This window comes from Epinephelus fuscoguttatus, linkage group LG23, assembly GCF_011397635.1.
Source record: "Epinephelus fuscoguttatus linkage group LG23, E.fuscoguttatus.final_Chr_v1".
NCBI classification, from domain to species: Eukaryota; Metazoa; Chordata; class Actinopteri; order Perciformes; family Serranidae; genus Epinephelus; species Epinephelus fuscoguttatus.
This window is the reverse complement of record NC_064774.1, coordinates 32,450,888-32,468,901: the sequence shown is the minus strand read 5'-3', so window position 1 is coordinate 32,468,901 and position 18,014 is coordinate 32,450,888. Positions and strand designations below refer to the sequence as shown.

The 18,014-nt window shown below is 41.7% G+C and overlaps 1 protein-coding gene across 3 annotated transcripts; it reads left to right on the top strand.

The window, feature by feature from the left end:
- Window positions 1–344: 344 nt before the first annotated feature.
- On the top strand, window positions 345–17,072 carry si:dkey-6n21.13 (P2Y purinoceptor 3). 3 transcript variants are annotated; one of them, XM_049568878.1, is made up of 3 exons: window positions 345–617; window positions 3,093–3,244; window positions 12,925–17,072. In XM_049568878.1, the coding sequence occupies exon 3, from the start codon at window positions 13,090–13,092 to the stop codon at window positions 14,545–14,547; it is 1,458 nt and encodes a 485-aa protein (XP_049424835.1). In that variant the 5' UTR covers window positions 345–617; window positions 3,093–3,244; window positions 12,925–13,089; the 3' UTR covers window positions 14,548–17,072. The 3 variants fall into 3 exon arrangements, with proteins under 3 accessions (XP_049424835.1, XP_049424834.1, XP_049424833.1); XM_049568877.1 differs by having other exon boundaries at window positions 3,072–3,244; XM_049568876.1 differs by lacking the exon at window positions 3,093–3,244.
- The last annotated feature ends 942 nt before the right edge of the window (window positions 17,073–18,014 follow it).

Sequence of the window (18,014 nt, the reverse complement as noted above, 5' to 3'; positions counted from 1 at the left end):
GGGAATGCTGGGACTTTAGGGTCACTTTTGGGCACCACAACAAAACAAGGGAATAACTGAGGATCCCTGTAAGTATACACTGACTGAATATAATCAATGAACTGTATCAGGAGTACATAAATGTACATGCACTGATGGGATCCATTCATCTGTCTGTGTGTTGTCAGAGTGACCAGCCGCGATTGCAAAACATCCAGCTCAGCTCAACAGGTGAGAAGAGAGCAAGACACACACACACACACACACACACACACACACACACACACAAAGGTGAGACGGGTAAGAAGAATTGGATGACACACAGTGAGGGACAGAGGGAGGGACTGAATTACCATAGAAACTGGCTGGACTGATAAGAGAAGCAGCAGAAAAAGGTGAAAGCTGAAGTGGTCCAACTGCCAAGGTCACTGTTCACCCAGACTGCTGCCACATTGATTACTGGTTACAGCTGATGTTTTCAGAGCTTTTTAAACAACCAGGAAAAGGTGTGTTTAGTAGCCGCTGACATACAGCTTCACTGAATTCAAAGCCTTTTGGATGTTTTTGTGTTTTCTTGTGATTATTCTGATGGGCGACAGCATAGGAGCCATATGGAGTAAAAGACATCACCAGCACAGGTAAGCTCTTTGTCTGACAGCAGATTGCAGTGATGCAGGTATTTATGAGTTCGATGCAGTTCTCTTTACACAAACCCTAAACTCCTAATGCACCTCTCCAGACTCCACAGAGGTTATTTTTGGGCCAGAGCGTTTGCTGAAGCAGTAAAACGGTTCATTTTTAAACACCTGTTGAAGATTTGTCCTGAAGCTAACTTTAATTCCATTAAAAACTTACCCTGGAACATTTCTTGATATGATTGAATAATGAATTCAGAGGCAGATGATACATCAGGCTGGAGTGGGTTTTCTCAGAAGCTATTAGCTGTTCCTGGAAAACAGCCACTTCTCATTTGGCCTCCGTGCAGTCAAGAGAAGAAAAATGGACACTCCTAGTAATATATTTTTGACAAACCAGTACGTGTGACATTGATTTTGTTATTTTGTCAAAACAAGGTGTCTGTGCTTAAAAAGTCCTCAATTCAGTTTTTTTCAAGAAGACCATTGAAGTCACAGGAAGTCTTAAACTTGAATTTATTTTAACAATAAGGGTTTTTTTGTTTGGTCACCACTACTACATTTCTTCAGCAGCAGCAGGGTTTGATCACCCATAAAAATCAAGCTAATCCCATCCCAAACTTAAAACAGTGCTTGAAACATGCTAGAGTTGTATAATCCATCACAGTGCTACTTAATTTATTTTTGTTTAACAGCTGGCTTTGTTCAGTAGCATGTTTTCTTAAACGTCATGTATGTGTGAAACCCAGTTTCCCAGCTATATTTCTCCTAAAGGAACTTAACCTTGTATAGATATAACCAGGTTTCTAACCTAATGTTAGCATGTGCAGCAGAGCAGCAAGGTGAGGGGAAATATTGTTACACACAGCTGGTATATTTATTTTCAGTATAGTTTAATTTAAAGTCAGACACAAACTTAGGAGCTCTATATAATATTCAGAGTGTAAACTGAAAAAAACCCCTGAAGTCATATTTGTGACTCAGAAAGTTGGGAGAACCTCACCAACCCTGACTTCAAAATCCAAAATGTCTTCTCCATGTATCAACAGTAGTGAAAAGTGTAGTAATATTCTGTTTATTAACACTATGTGGACATGTCACTATGGTGTTTGTATGCCCAAAATACAGCTTTATGCATTGTTACTAACTAATATTGCTGACAATGGTTAACCTGGTTAGAACTGGCTACAACTTGCTACCAGTGGCTTAACCTAGGTAGAACAGGTATTGCCAGCAACAATTTTGGTTTTCTGACTGGAACACGAACACATTCTCATTCTGACCCGGTCACATTTCTACGGTTGGTCATGGACATTCTGGGACGTCATGTCAACTTCTGCCTGTTACATGCACTGTCTGTTTTCAAAATACATTTCCGTTTTAACAGGAAGTTTGTGTACAGTCTCTTTCAAAATAAATGCACTACGTCACAACACTGCAAACTGACGTTTTTTTCAATCAATCAGTCAGTCAATTTTATTTATAAAGCCCAATATCACAAATCACAATTTGCCTCACAGGGCTTTACAGCATACGACATCCCTCTGTCCTTATGACCCTCGCAGTGGATAAGGAAAAACTCCCCAAAAAAAACCCTTTAACGGGGAAAAAAAACGGTAGAAACCTCAGGAAGAGCAACTGAGGAGGGATCCCTCTTCCAGGACGGACAGACGTGAAATAGATGTCGTACAGAACAGATCAGCATAATAAATTAACAGTAATCCATATGACACAGAGAGAGAGAGAGAGAGAGAGAGAGAGAGAGAGAGAGATAATAATGACAGTAGCTTACAACAACATTATTGAAAGTAATAATATTATAGTTATAGTTCTGGCTACTGTGGTACAATATGTTGAAAGTATGTATTAATACCTGGCAGTATACATGTGTGACAATAATCATATGTGTATAATTACAGTAGAAGTATGACTAATGACTAATGATGGCAGCAGCAACAGGAGGCATCTGGCAGGACCACGGCAGCAGCACAACCACACACGTCACGCTGTCCAGGCAGCACTGCGATATGAGTTAATCTGAGAGACAGTGGAGCACAAAGGCTCCGGAGAAGAAGCCGAGTTAGTGACATCCAGAATGGCCGAGTTAGCAAGATGCAGTAATAGAATACGAGAGAGAGAGAGAGAGAGAGAGAGAGAGAGAACTAATGCACATGGTTACGTTTAGCCAACACATGCATATGGTTGCGTTTACAAGAAAAGAACAGGGCTTCGCTTTACATTCACATGGAGAATGAATACCAGCCTTTCGGGTGAAAGTGGGTGATTGTTGAACCCACCCACCACCTGCCCCACTCAGAATTTTCGCTGCCTTACTTTCCTTGTTGTCCTGCCACGTTTCCCCCTTGACACTTGTTTAACGGCAACTGTCCTTGTATTATGCTGACATGAAAGGATGGCTTTTTTTCATGGTCAACTTGGGTGCAATGTCATTCCCAGCTCTGAACTCTGACTTCCAAGGTAACCGCCTGCTGTGGCTCAGAGGTATAGCAAGTCGTCCACCAATCGAAAGATCAGCGGTTCGATCCCGGGCTCCTCCAGGCTGCATGTCGAAGTATCCCTGAGCAAGATACTGAACCCCAAATTGCTCCCGATGGCTGTTCCATCAGTGTGTGAGTGTGTTAAAAAACAACTCAGTAGCAGGTGGCACCTTGAATGGTATTGTATGGAATGTGTGTGTGAATGAGTGAACGTGACTCGTAATGTAAAAAGCGCTTTGAGTGGTCACTAGATGACTAGAAAGGTGCTATACAAATGCAGGTCCATTTACCATTTACCATATGAGCTCAGTTGCAGACTGCAGACGTTTAGCTAGCTGGAGAGATACACACACAGAAATTCACAGGAAGTCAAATGCACTAACATGCATGTGTGACTTTACCGTCTACCAGAACAACAAAAGAAGGAACTCAGAGCACACACAGTGGGAAAATGACCTCATTCTCTGCTCAGGATACCATTACTCCACTGTGTCTTTACATAACAAATAGCTGTTTACTGCTATATTAATGTTCTGAATATTATATAGAGCTCCATTTAAGTTTTCTTTATCAGTCTAAATACCGTAAAACTTGAATTAAAAGCCTAGTCCCAAATAAATGCCCAGTCTCTTTTTGCTAGCTGGGTATAGCTACACATTTTGACAAATAAAGGCCTGTCTCAATTAGAGGCCTGGCTGGTTGCCAGGCAGTTCATTTTATAGTAGTTCTTTAGATGTACAAAACTGGGTTGTTAGCTACCCAGTTTAGCTGACATTAGTTAGTAGTAAAAGTTATAGTAATATTCATCAACAGCAACAGCACAGCAACAGTTTTGTAAAAGAGAAATAAAAGCCTGTACCATATAGACGCCTGTCCTAAAGAGTTGAGTGATTTATTAATTCAAGTTTTACAGCAATTGTAAAATTCTCACATATTAATGTTGTAAGGAAAAACTGCTCTCATTTCGCTGTCCTAACAGATTTTCACATTGTAGAAAAATGAATGAAAGCCATTGGAGGCCTGGAATGGAAGTACAAATATATTCAAATTTATAAAACACTTCACCATTGTTTGCTAAATGGTTGGCTGTAATGGATGGATTATCTTTTAATATTTTGTCAATTTTTTATTTGTTAATGGGCGAAAACATGCAAAACATCTCTCTTGGCTTCCATTCATTTTTTTACAGTGTAAAATCCAGACTCTTGAAACCTGCTTGAGTTGCATAATCCTTCAACACTGAACATCAAGCGCATTTATTTTTGTCAAAGTAACATCATAGTTCAGAGGTAACCCAGTGCAGACAAATGTATCTCCATTTTGATTCCATTATCATATAATAATAAATCTGCCAGGAAAATGGATGCAGGCTTGATGTACACTGCAACTGGTTACAGCACTCAAACATCTTGTTCTAATCTAAAAAAAAAAAAAAAAAATCTAAAAAAATATTTTGTGTATTCAAAGATAATCTGCAATTTTAGGTAAGGTGCTAAAACTTATTGTCTGAATGGTTTTCCTACATTAAAAGATTATTTCATTGACAGTTACACACCAAAAAGGAAGTCTAAATGTCACACGTTCTCTGTGTTTTTAGCTCTGAGTCAGAATTGTTGAACTTCAGCATATTGATGAGACTACCCCCGCAAGTACCATGTTCAGCTTATGGAGCATAGACCTATTACATCTTATTTGTATCGCACTGTTAATATGTCATGTTACTGGTTGACACATTACCCTTATTTGGATGAACTCTGAGGTGAAGTGGTGGTATCACCTGCGGATGTCACACTTAACACTTACGCAAGCACGCACAGCTGCACCTGCCTGTGAGCTGATGATCCTAATATGCAGGGGTGATGGTGATCACCCCTGCATCACCTGAGTGAATCCTGTTCAGTTGTGTTGACTATAATGATGATGTAGCCCATCTATATGAGACATAAAATATTTTCAGGATTGTGAAGACAGCACTGATGAGATTTAGTTCATTGTCATTGGAGTGAGAGCAAGACCAGCATACGGAGGGGTGCATGGAGACACCTAGGGGAAGTGTGGTTACTTATTGCTGAGTTAATGGGGTGAGAAGAGACTGAATCAGCAGCATACCCTTGTACACAGGAAGGCAAACAAGCACTAAGAATCAGCAGCATACAACAGGAGGTCAAACAGATTGTGCAAAGGCCCTAGTAAACAGTCAAAAGGGTAGGGTGGTAGGAAGCACAACCTCGTTCCATTCCTCCCCTTTAATACAAGCCAAGACGACACGTGTTTTTTTTAAGAAGACAGAAGTTATACTTTGAGCTAAATGCTAACATCAGCGAGCTAACATACACTGTAAACCCCAATCCATCCATGACACAAAATTTCAATGTAAAGTCTATATAAATGCCCCAGATTGTCAAAATGACATAAAAAAACTGTGTTCACCTGACACAAAAACTCATCCCTTGTGAGCTTGACATAACTTTCTTTTATGTTAAATCAACAGTTTTTGAGTTATTTGACAAAAATGTATATCGACGATTTCACATGTTTATAATAAACACTAGCATTGTGCACTTAACATATTGTGGTGTGTTGGGGCTAAATAGGTGGATTTTCCTAGCATGCCGTGAGACAATGTGTTTAAGGCCATTAGCTGAAGTAATTTTGTTCTAAATTACTCATTTTATCCACTACGTAGTGATTAATGTTTATGTATTTCACAATGGTTCTAGTAGGTTACAGTTAATGTTGTGGTATAAGACATTTTGCACCATGAGTTAAGTCAAATACACAGTTAGTGACTTCCTGCCTGTGTGGCTATTAGAGTGTCTATAGCCCTTTTTAAATAGGAATTGTACAAATTAGCAGGAAAGCCCAATCAGTCTTCTTTCAGCATTGGCAGTATAAAAACAAAATCGGGGAGTGCAGCAAAATGCCGCCTGCCTACTTTTGTTCATACAGAATGTGCCTATTTCGGGGCAATGGGGGGCGTGAGCAAGTAACAATACGTGTAGCTCAGTGTGTGACGTAAACAGTGACGTACTCCAAGGGAAGCCGTGGCTGGTCAGTCCTTGTGCGCATAGATATATATAATCATAGATGACTCAATCCTGTGGCTACTGTGCGTCAACGTTGCCACCATCCTGGGGAGGTCACGGCTGGCTGGCTATTACTGTTGTGTATGGAGATAAGTCTTCAGCAAACTTGGCGTGCTCACTCAAAAGTCTCAAAGTGTAATTGGGTGCCGGTCCAAAAAATTACAGCACAGCAGAAAAACCCAACAGCACTCATTAATAAGTATAATACTTTTAATATAGTGGGTTGCACAGCAGCAGTCAAACGGACGTGTTTCAGCTCATAGCCGTCCTCAGCATTAGGAAATGGCCACTTTAGAATGAAAATACAGACAGTACTTACTGACCCTCATGCCGACAATAAGTCCAGTGTAGTTTTTTAATCCATGTCAGGGACCAAACAGTAAGGCACAGAGAACACCAGGTGTGTTTAACAAAAATAATAATTTAGTTTCAAATTAATCCCACAAACAAAGTTACTTTATCAAAATTGCAAAAAAAAAAAAAAAAAACTAGAGAAAAATAATTTGAAAAGTAGGGCCCTTTAACTCAAACTGAGGTCAACTTAAACAAACAGCAAACTGAACTGAACTGAACTTAACAGACCTCCTGAATGACACACAAGGGAGAAATTATATAGACACAGGCTAGCCTTCACAACACACAAAGGGGGCAGGAACAAACAATTTACTCCAACCAAAATAAATTGCAAATGAATAAACATTTAAATCAAGAAACTATTTACGAACAAACTAACGTTCAAACTAAGAAGAACCAAACCAAAGTCCATAATTAATTAACTTAAATAGGATCCCCAACAGACAGACTCCCCTGCTGGCACCACCAAGTTGGCCTCTCCCACTTCCTGTAGGTGGACAACAAAAAGGCCATCTTGAGGGGCGCCACTTCCTTTTGACCAGGGGAGGCCTCGCAGGGATCATGCAACAGAAAAAAAAAGGTAAAATAGAATTAATACAAGCAAATAACCATGATGATAGAATGTTAACTAAAATGCGTGCACTCATTCAGAAACAAACTGTCCAAAACCAATAAAGTGTGTGCTGTATGAAAACAAAAGGCTATGTGTAGTCATTATCTGAAATGTTTGAATGTAGAAGAAAGGAAAAAGAAAAGTACTAACACTTTGTAACATGTGGTGCAGCCACCACAATCCACAAAACTCGTTCGGGGTATCGGAGGATAACAGCTAGGACTGCTGTGTTTACATGGCAACTCGCGTGAGACTAGCTGATGGCTAGTGGTGGTGCTAGCTCTCGAGTCTCGCGTGAGTTGCCATGTAAACACAGCACTCCTGCAGGGCAGGCTAACTGACCACAGTGAGAAATTGTGCTATGAAAGTGGAGTAAATTATGTCTTTTCAAGTCAATTTTGCATGCCAAGGCTTCAGGGCACTTGGATTACGACGGACGAGCTGTTCTGATGTTTTTGAAATGCATTAGCGGAGCTTTATTACATTTTCAAAATGTGGATTCCATGCTTTTCAAGTGTAGCTGTTATTCCGGCTAGCTGTTATCCTCCGATACCCCGAACAAGTTTTGTGGATTAAAAAACTACACTGGACTTCTTGTCGGCATGAGGGTCAGTAAGTACTATCTGTATTTTCATTCTAAAGTGGCCATTTCCTAATGCTGAGGACGGCTATGAGCTGAAACACGTATGTTCGACTGCTGCTGTGCAATCCACTATATTAAAATGTATTATACTTATTAGCGAGTGCTGTCGGGTTTTTCTGCTTTTTGAAACGGCACCCAATTACACTTTGAAACTTTTGAGTGAGCACGCCGAGTTTGCTGAAGATTTATCTCCATACACAACAGTACTAGCCAGCCGGCCGTGACCTCCCCAAGATGGCGGCGATGTTGACGCATCGCTGAAATGGGCCGAAGCCCTCAACGAGGTATCTACTGTATATGATATCTATGCTTCTGTGATTCTCTCATAAGTTGGCCCATCCTTCACCGTCCCTGTCATTTGACGGTTAATAGCCTCTTCATTTGCGAGGACAAGGAGGGCGCGCAATTCTTTGTTTCCCTAGTTGCTCATCTTTACTGTAGTTTCTTTCAGGTTTGTGTTTCCCTCTTGCTACTAGCTGCTCATTCCTGCTATCAGCTGTTTCCTGTTTATCCACCGCCAGTGGGTTGCACACAGGCGTCATCAACAGCTCCTCCCACAAGTCATCAACAGCCCCTCCCGTCGCGGAAGTGCGCCTCGTTCTTTTTAAACCAAAAAGGTTCCGCCAATATGTCTACCCTACGAGGCGGAAAATCGGGCACCTTGGATCAACTCGCCAGTGCAGCTCTGTGTGTCTAAATGCTCGCAGCTTGCCGGCAAAACCGCCCAAGATTCGCCGAAAATCTGGCAGTGTAAAAGGGGCTGTGATGAAATAAAGAGCCCTCTCTGATTCAGAATTCATCTCTTTGTCTTCTTGTTGCAATTAAAAAATCCATGTTTCCCACAATTTATTTTTATAATTCAATGAACTTGAAAAAAGTCTTGTGAAATGTATATTGAATGTTTTTTTTCTTCAAATGAAATAGACTTAAATGAGGAGAAGTGTTATACATTCTCTTTTTATTATATAGGTTATAACATATGACAGTTTTGGGGCTGTGCTGAACATTCAGAAGGAGAAGGCACATGTCAGAGATCATATCATAAATGTCTGTTATTGCAGTGGAAGGCTTTAGATGTTAGCCTGTAATAATCTTTTCATATATAGAAAAACGTTTTTCAGGCTCAGGCCCAAACCGTGGCCATACAGTACGTTTATATGACATTAGAGAAAATCCCTTTAGTGTGTTAGTCAGACCAAAACCAGACTTTAAAATACATGTAAATACACATTAGTCAAATTACACCTGCATGTATACGGTCAATCGGAAACAAACTGGCCCAGGCGCATGCTCCACAGTGTCCACCCGGGGCTTTGACATTGAAGTTAAAAGCATTAAATGCGAACAGAAGAAGAACAGAAGAAAAAGCCTTTAACAACATGGGGAAATCTACATCCAGAGCTGTGCATTTTCGGATGGACGAAATGTACAGAGCTGCAAAGTATGCCATAGCTAACTTGTTTGTCTATAGGTCCATAGGTCCAATACTAACAAGCTGTAAGGAGGCACGTCACCACCTATTGTAGTGGAGTCGGATAAATGGATAATAAATGGATTCCCCTCCCTTGCTTTTATTCTAGGACATGCACCGATCAGCCAAAACATTAAAACCACTGGCGGGTGATGTGAATAACATTGATCATCTTCTTACAGTGCAATGTTCTGCTGGGATTCCTTGGGTCCTGGCATTCATGTGGATGCTACTTGACGTGCCCCACCAACCCAAGCATCGTTGCAGACTAAGTAAAACTCCCTCATGGCGACAGCACTTGACGGTGGCAGTGACCCCCTTTGCAGGACAATGCGACATGCCACACCACAAAAACTGCTCAAAGATGACCTGAGAAACAGAACAAAGAGCTCAAGGCGTCAACTTGGCCTTCAAATACCCCAAATTCCAATCTGATTGAACATTTGAGGGACGTGCTGGTACACCAGAGGTACCCCCGATTCGCGGTGAGTCCTATTTGGACTGAGTATGGCTATGACCTGTCAGTGCATGAACACAAGACCTCTGGAGGGTATTCTTTGGTGTCTGGCACCAACACGTCAGCTTCAGATCTTTTGGGTTCTGTGGGTTGTGAGCTGGGGTAACAGCACTTCCCACAGATGTTTGATCAGACTGAGATTTGGGGAATTTGGAGGCTAGGTCAACACCTTGAGGTCTCTGTCATGTTCCTCAGGCCACTCCTTAGGAGTTTTTGTGGTGTGGCATGGGGCATTGTGCTGCTGGGGGGCCGATGCTACTGGGGAGTGCTGCTGCCATAAGGGGGAGTACCTGGTCTGCATTGGTGTTTAGGCGGGGGGAGCATGTCAGGTGGCAATCACATGAATGTCAGAACCCAAGGTTTATCAACAGAACATTGCATTGTCACAAGGTGATCAGTGTTGTTCATGTCACCTGTCAGTGGTTTTTAATGTTTTGGCTGAACGGTGTAGTTCGCAGTCAGGTTGGGCTTGATAAGAAATATGCAGGTTCATGTGGTGTCGGGCCTGCACTAGACTAATGGTCATGAACCAGAATACTGGACAATTTAAATTTTGACCTGAGTGTGACACTAGCGGAAAAAAGGGACCACCAAACCATTCATTCATCCAATTCCCATGTTTCCCATTGCTTAAAGCCACAGTGTGTAGGAATTTCTCCCATCTAACGTTGAAATCATATATTGCGTTCAAACTGATAGTCCACTCTAGCGCCTCAATGTTTCAAACGGGCATTGCAACAACGGTAGCTGCTGTGTACCAAAAAGCTATGATAACAATGATGAAACCATGTCATCCGATACTTCATGGAGTATTCATTCATGCTCCTACACAGACACACGCAACGCGAGTTGAAAAACCCCCTCCTCACCATGCTGGCTGTGTTTACAACGTAGGACTGTTGGCGCGGGTGTAAATCGAAACAACCCAATCACGTCGGGTCCACGTCATTGGTTCGACAGCCCATTGGTTCGACATCCCATTAGTCCGACTGTCCGTGGTGCTGAACGGCTCGCGGCAGGCGTATGGTGCGCCGCGACCGCCTTGAGGCGGAGCAGGCTCATGGCTTTTTGTTTGTCACTTTCTTTTTCATTTTAACCCACACCATGATCTTTTCCTGACACTAACCAAGTGGTTTTTGTGCCTAAACCTAACCAGACCTTAACCACAGGGCATCATGATGATGAACAATGAGTTTAATATGGTCGGAACAATGGGATGTCGAACCGATGGGCTGTCGAACCAATGGGCAGTTCCCATCACGTCTTGTCTTTTGACAACTTACAAGTGGCTCAACCTCGCACACCTCATCCCTCTCCTCACATCACTGCACCGCTGACAGCTGTTAGCCGCTGTTGCTGGAGCTGGTACTACTCCAACACTACTGCAGCATAACAAAATCCCACTCTTTGAGCATAATGCAGGATTATGCAATATGCAGACAGAATCCTTGTTGCCAAGAAAGCGCAAAAGGGAATCAAAAAGACAACGTGACCAGCGAATTCAAAAAACGAGGGTCTTTCCCACGTGGAGAGAGCTGCTTAAGGAGAAAGGTAAAGCTATCACAGGCCAGCGCCGCTGTTAGCACTAACAGCTAACAGCGGCTAACAGTGGCGCAGTGAAGCGAGGAGAGGGATGAGGTGTGTGAGTTGAGCCACTTGTCACTGTTAGCCGCTAGCCGCTGTTAGCTAACAGCGGCTAAAAGCGGTTAACGGCTAACAGCAGTGCTGGCATGTGATTGCATTACCTTTCTCCTTCAGCAGCTCTCCTCACCTGGGAAAGGCTACCCCGATGCTGCCCCTTGTTTTTTTAATTCCCCGGTCATGTTCATGCTTTTTGATTCCCTTTTGCGCTTTCTTGGTGACAAGAATTCCGTCTCCTGTGATGCTGCATATGCATGATCCTGTATTATGCTCAAAGAGTGGGACTTTGTTATGCTGCAGTAGTGCCCAGGTAGTGTGTGTTCATTAAATTTGTTGTGCAGCACTTTGGTAACCTTGTTGTTTTTAAAATGTGCCATATAAATAAAGCAGATTGGATTGGATTGGATATTGGCCTGTTTTACTAATGCCTGGTTGTCTCTGCAGCCAAGGTGAATTACTCAGGAGGTATCATTGAGTTCAAAATCTCTTTTGCAGGAGAGACCTTAGAACAAAGTTCAGTACAATCACAAGTATTAAAATATCAACAGGTAGAACTGTAAGGATTCTCAGAGGAATCAGTGTCTTCAACTCAACTTGTTTTGCAGTTTATTTGAGTATGAATTAACATCATATCAGAAATCAGCCAATTCCAGTTCAAAGTTGGTATGAGGAACTTAAAAAACTAATAGGTGATCATTAAAGTCTTAAAATCCACTCTTAGTGAGACACAAAACATGCATGGAATGTAAGAAAGTGGAAAATGTACTAATAACATCATACTTTGCAGTATTTATTGGCAAGCTAGCTAACATTCATTTGTTAGCTGGCAAGCTAGCTTCCCGTGTGCATCACATCCGACACTGCCTACATTCTGTATGAATACCGTGTCGGTAGGCAATGGTCACTCGCCTGCATTCACTCATATAAACTATACCTTTATACTACATCACGTGGTTTCCCCTTTTGCTTTCATCATAAGTACTACAGCCATCAGAGATAGCTGCCTAAGAATAAACACAACCATTGAATGGACCAATAACAGCCTTCTGATCCTACTAGTAGATGTACCAGCCCCCTTTAAAACCATATCTACGAGGCTGATAACCACTGACAACGGCAATTTGATTGAGTGATACCATTTGAAGCGAGTGAGATGGTATTATCAGCATAAAAATGGACAATGGCATTTGTAATTGGAAAAAATATATATATTTGTATTGAGAAAAATGCAGGGAAGGTGCCTTTATCAACCCTTTATAGACTTGCTTTGAAACCATTTGCAAAATCCAGATTTTACCAGAATGAGTCGATTAGGACCTGCTGTAAGTATAATTAAAACTAATGGAAAGCAACCACAGACATGGCTATTTTGTGTAAAGAGCCAGTAAAATACTACTGATTGCACTGTTATGCTAATACAGTCTATTGGATGAAGTGAGATACTCAAGGAGTACAAATGGATGACTAATTTGTGTTTTTATCTCTAGGTCTACACCCATTTGTGGATATGACCATCTGAAATCTTCAGAAAATCCATTGTATAGGACCATACAAAATTACCATTAAACAGTACAGAGTACAAGGATGACACAGAAGACGGTTGACAGAATCCCAAACACACAAGCTGAATCCTTGTTCAACTTCTCCCTCACATGAAGATCCGTTCATCCCTCACAATGTCATCCAGAGGTGGAATTTCTCCCAACATTAGTGTATCTGTACTCCAGGACTTACTCAGTTCCCCCTTGCCCTCACCCTCCACTACCCCTCCATCTCCATCTTGCAGCATAGATGAGTCCTACAAGTACATCTTTCTCCCCATCTGTTACTCTTTTACGTTCCTCTTCAGCATTTCCCTTAACTCTGTCGTCCTCTACCGTTCCTTCCGCCGGACCAAGCGCTGGAATGCTTCACTGATCTACATGGTCAACCTGGCCTCTACAGACTTCATGTACGGCCTGTCACTGCCATTCCTTGTGGCTAGTTATATCATGCGTGACCGCTGGATCTTCGGGGACTTCATGTGCCGCCTGGTCCGTTTTCTCTTTTACTTTAACCTCTACTGCTCCATCTTCTTCCTCACTTGTATCTCTGTCCACAGGTACCTCGGTATCTGCCACCCAATGAAAGTCATCACACTAGAGACCAAGAAGGCTGTTAAGTGCACTTGTGTCCTGGTTTGGATTGTAGTGTTTGCTTTGACCTGCCCTATCTTCCGTTTTGCTCAGACTGGTCATGTGACAAGATTGGGAGTGCTTGGTGGCAATGCAAGCAGTATTGACAACCGTAGCCATGAGGTATCATTGATAAATGGTAATGCCAGCTATGGTAACATGGGAGGGGTTATTGAGGAGTACCAGAATTGTTGGGATGATGCAATTGATAAGGAATTTTCAGATTATGTACCCTATGGCATCATACTCCATTTGCTGGGCTTTTTTGTCCCTTTTTCCATAATTGCTTGGTGTTACTCTCACGTTGTCCTGACCATATTTAGAACTCTGCATTCTCAGCCCTCATCCTGCAGAGGTCGGAGAGATGAAGGACATGAGGAAATAGAGAGAAGAGAGAGAAGCAGTCCTGCAATAGTTGCAAGAGGAAGAAGAGGAAGTAATGGACTGCCAAGGGCACTGGGAAGAAATGAAGGGATTTCCATTTTCCTTGGTGCCCATTCCCCTTATGCCAATCGCAGACGTAAATCTATCAAGACCATCATCACCATCACCCTTCTCTTTGCTCTGTGTTTTTTCCCCTTTCATGTTACTCGAACCATCTTTCTCCTGCTAAAGGTCACCAAGGGAGTCCCCTGTCACACTATGACCATGGTCTCCATGTGCTATAAGATCACAAGGCCTTTAGCATCGTTCAACGCATGGCTCAACGCTCTCCTTTACTTCCTGACTAAAGACAAGGGGGGAGCTCACTGCTGCCAGGCGGTAAACACCACCACCCAACAACATGCTGGGCTTCTATTGCCACTAAGGATGATGGGAAAAGGAGAAGATGCAGAGGAGGGAGGGCTGGACGACAGAAATGACAATAAGGAGAATAAAGCATTTCACAGTCTCTCATACATGAACAGAGCAAAAGTCAGATATATAGTTGAATGAATGGTTTCATGAGGAATGAAAGAACTTTAGATGCACTGTAGGTTGACCTTTACTGGAAAACAAAGTATATGAAATATAATATAAGTACTATAGCAAAAACAATGATTAAAGAAGACCCACCAAGAATCCTACTATGCCTTATATTTCTAATTGTACGTGCCTGATTGTTGGTCTGCAACAAGTCATATTTAGAAAGTAAACCAGTGGGTAAATGCAACATGTATGCAAATGTGATGCCTCATTATGGTGATAATGTGTTGTTTTGTTTTACAGGGTGTATGTTTTTAATGTGTTGCAGATGAAGTGTGCTATAACGGGAACATTGATTTTCTTATAAGTTGTTTTTAAAACTACCCTCCAACCCCATGTAAAGGTAAACGTGTTTCTACTGGTTCCAAATGGCTACACTTGAAAATGCTGTTCTTATGGAAAGGGACAAGGAGCAATCGTCAGTCAAATAGGAATATTGGCACATGCCGTCAGACAATCTCTCTATGAAGGCATTCGTGGTGTGAAAAAATGAGAGCTTGAAAGAGACAATGAAAACCTTTCCACACCATGGCAATTGCTGTTGTGAAGTTAGAATTTATTGTTGTAAAGGTGTTTGTTAGGGGTGGGGGGGTTAGATGCTGCCAGACAATCTGACAAGCTGTGTTGGAACAAGCTGTACTATGTATGTGATTTCCTCAAAGATTTTTCTTTTACTTGATGGTATGCCCTGATGATGATGGTATGGATATTTGACACACACATGAAGTGCATGTCAGATCACTGAACATTGTCTGGAGCCCTCTTCCCTCACATCTTTCCCCCATCAGAATTGGTCTTCTGTGCCAGACGACTCATTCCAAAAGTGACAATCCTACATTCATGCCTACTTTACATGGTGATTGGCCAGGTATATGGTTTCTTTTTCTGTGTACAAATGAGTGCAACACTATAAATGCCGTCAAAGAGAGACTGTCTGAAAAGTGTGCAGGATTGTCCTCATTTGACGATTTGTCACATCTTGCCTTTCTCTATGGTGACAGATTAACCCCATTTTCAAGTGTGACCTTTCGGAGTAAATTTTAACCCTTGTGTTTTAAGACATGTACAGACCACACTTTGTATGAACTCGTGTTTGAGGCATATTGAGCCCTTTTGTCCTTTTTATCACCACTTCTGCAACATAGTCCAAATGCATATATTTTTTGAATTTATCTGATCATTGAATTTTTGATTCATGCATTCATTTCTTCCAGACTTGACTGTTTGTTGTAATTTTCTCCTGTCCAGCCTTTTTCTCAGTCATCTGTCAAAAGCTTGCAAGTTGAACTGCTGCTAGAATCCAAACCCTAACCAGAACATTTGATCCCATCACACCAGCCTTGATCTATCTTTACTGCCAGGGTCAGAGCAGACATCCAAATATTCACCCTAACTAGCACCTGGCTGCCTCTCAGATCTCATTACACCAGATAAACCTGTATGTACCCTTTGTTGTCTGGGTTACTTTTCAGAATGCATGAAAGGTCATCCCAGACTTCAGGGCCTTTTCCTTCCACAGTCCACACTTTTAAATTAGTCTTCCCACCTACATTAGAGTAGTTTCTTCCTTGAAGACTTTTAACACCAGACTCGAACCCAAAAAGTGTATAACCAACAGTATCCTCTTTGTAACCCTCAACCTGCACTTAAGCAGTAATCTACACTGGTTTCATTGTTTAACTGTTAACATTCAGTATGTTTGCATGACATGAGAGAAAATCCATTTATTGTGTTAATCAGGCTAAAACCAGACTTTTAAAATACATATAAACATGTTACTCCAACTGAAATCGTACTTACTCGATAGTCGGACTAACACACCCAGATAGTGCGATTGGGAGTTGAATTACTCTTGCATGTATACAGTCAATCTGGCCCAAACTGGCCAAGGCACTCAGCGCATGCTCCACAGTTTCCACCCCGGGCTTTGACCTGGAAGTCAAATAGTACTAAATGGCAAAATCTACATCCAGAAACGTGCATTTTTGGAACAAAGAGACGCAGCTCATGCTGTATCAGCTGAACGAGTCAAATATTTAACAGCACAAAATGTACAGAGATGTAAAATTGGGCCATGGTACCAGTTTGCTGCTAGCTAACCGTAGCTAACTTGTTTGTCGAGTTTTTGGTCTGTGCATTATAGGTCAACCACAAAAAGGTCCAATACTAACAAGCTGAAAGGGGCCATATCACCACCTATCATAGCGGAGTCATACATAATTTTGGTCAATAAATTGATTCCCCACCTGCACTTGTATACTGGGACAAGGACAGCGGCCCAATTAAATGGTCATGCATGTAAACATACTGACTGTTATACATTGTCATTATTTTTGTAGTTATTGCTGTTTCACTCTCTTATTCTACATGCTCTAATTTTCTCTTCATTCTCTAATAATGCAGCTTACAGTGTTAGTACCTATTCTAATACTGTTTTGTTTATGTATTTTTTGTACATACAGTATGATACACATTAGTGTGATAATGCACTTAAATAAACTTTACAACTTAAACTAATGTGTTGGACATTTGGAAACTGTACCTGTTGGTGGCACAAGATGAAAGGTCAGGGAATCACTGAAGTAATAGTGATTCAACACTTTAGGTACCAGAAATGTCTGGACAAAGTGTGTTACCAGAAAACAAGAAACTGTAGTTTAAGGCAATGTTGGGCATCTCAAGATTGTCTTCCTCAGAGCAGCTCTTGGATGTTTTGGTTAGTAGCTTGCCAACAGGCTAAAATTGCAGTAAACACCAAGTCTCCAAACTTCTTGATGTGGATGTCTGCAGAACACCGGAGTAGGCCACTACCCAGAGGAAACCTACATGCTCATAGTAAGGTGCCAGGTACAGGTCTGAATATAGACTCTGGTATGCTGTGAGATGCTAATTATAGATCCACTGTGCTACCCTGTGGAAATGTACCATAATGCTTAATCTCAATCTAACTCTATTGTTCTATCATTTTGCAATTACAACATTTGAAAAAAAGAGAATACAATGTAGCCACTGAGCCACCCTTGGCCTGATATCTCAAACCAAACATTGGATTTATGTTAAGCCGGCAGCTAGCAGCTAACAGTGCTAACTCCATAAACAGCACTAAACAACAGCAACAGTGCTGACAGAGCTAAAGATTTTAAGGGGGGAGAACTGGAGGGGGGCACTACACCTCTGCCATAATGACGTCCCGATATCAGCATTAAACACTGTATGAGGGCTATGCAAAATGGCAGTGATGAGCTAGCCAATGGGATAAACACATGCGTGGCTGTACCCAAGGAACAGCACTGGGCAGTGGAATTACAATTTCCGGCTCCTGATGTCCAAAAAGACTTTGTCCCAGAGAATTACATTGTCAAAAAGACATTTGTAAATCAGTGGATGGATTTTTTTGAGCGTCACAATCCCGTGAAATGACTAATTTCACTTTTGGG

What these genes read in the sequence shown, in the direction of transcription:
- si:dkey-6n21.13 (XM_049568876.1), top strand. Translation starts at nt 13,090, where the DNA reads ATGAAGATCCGTTCATCCCTCACAATGTCATCCAGAGGTGGAATTTCT.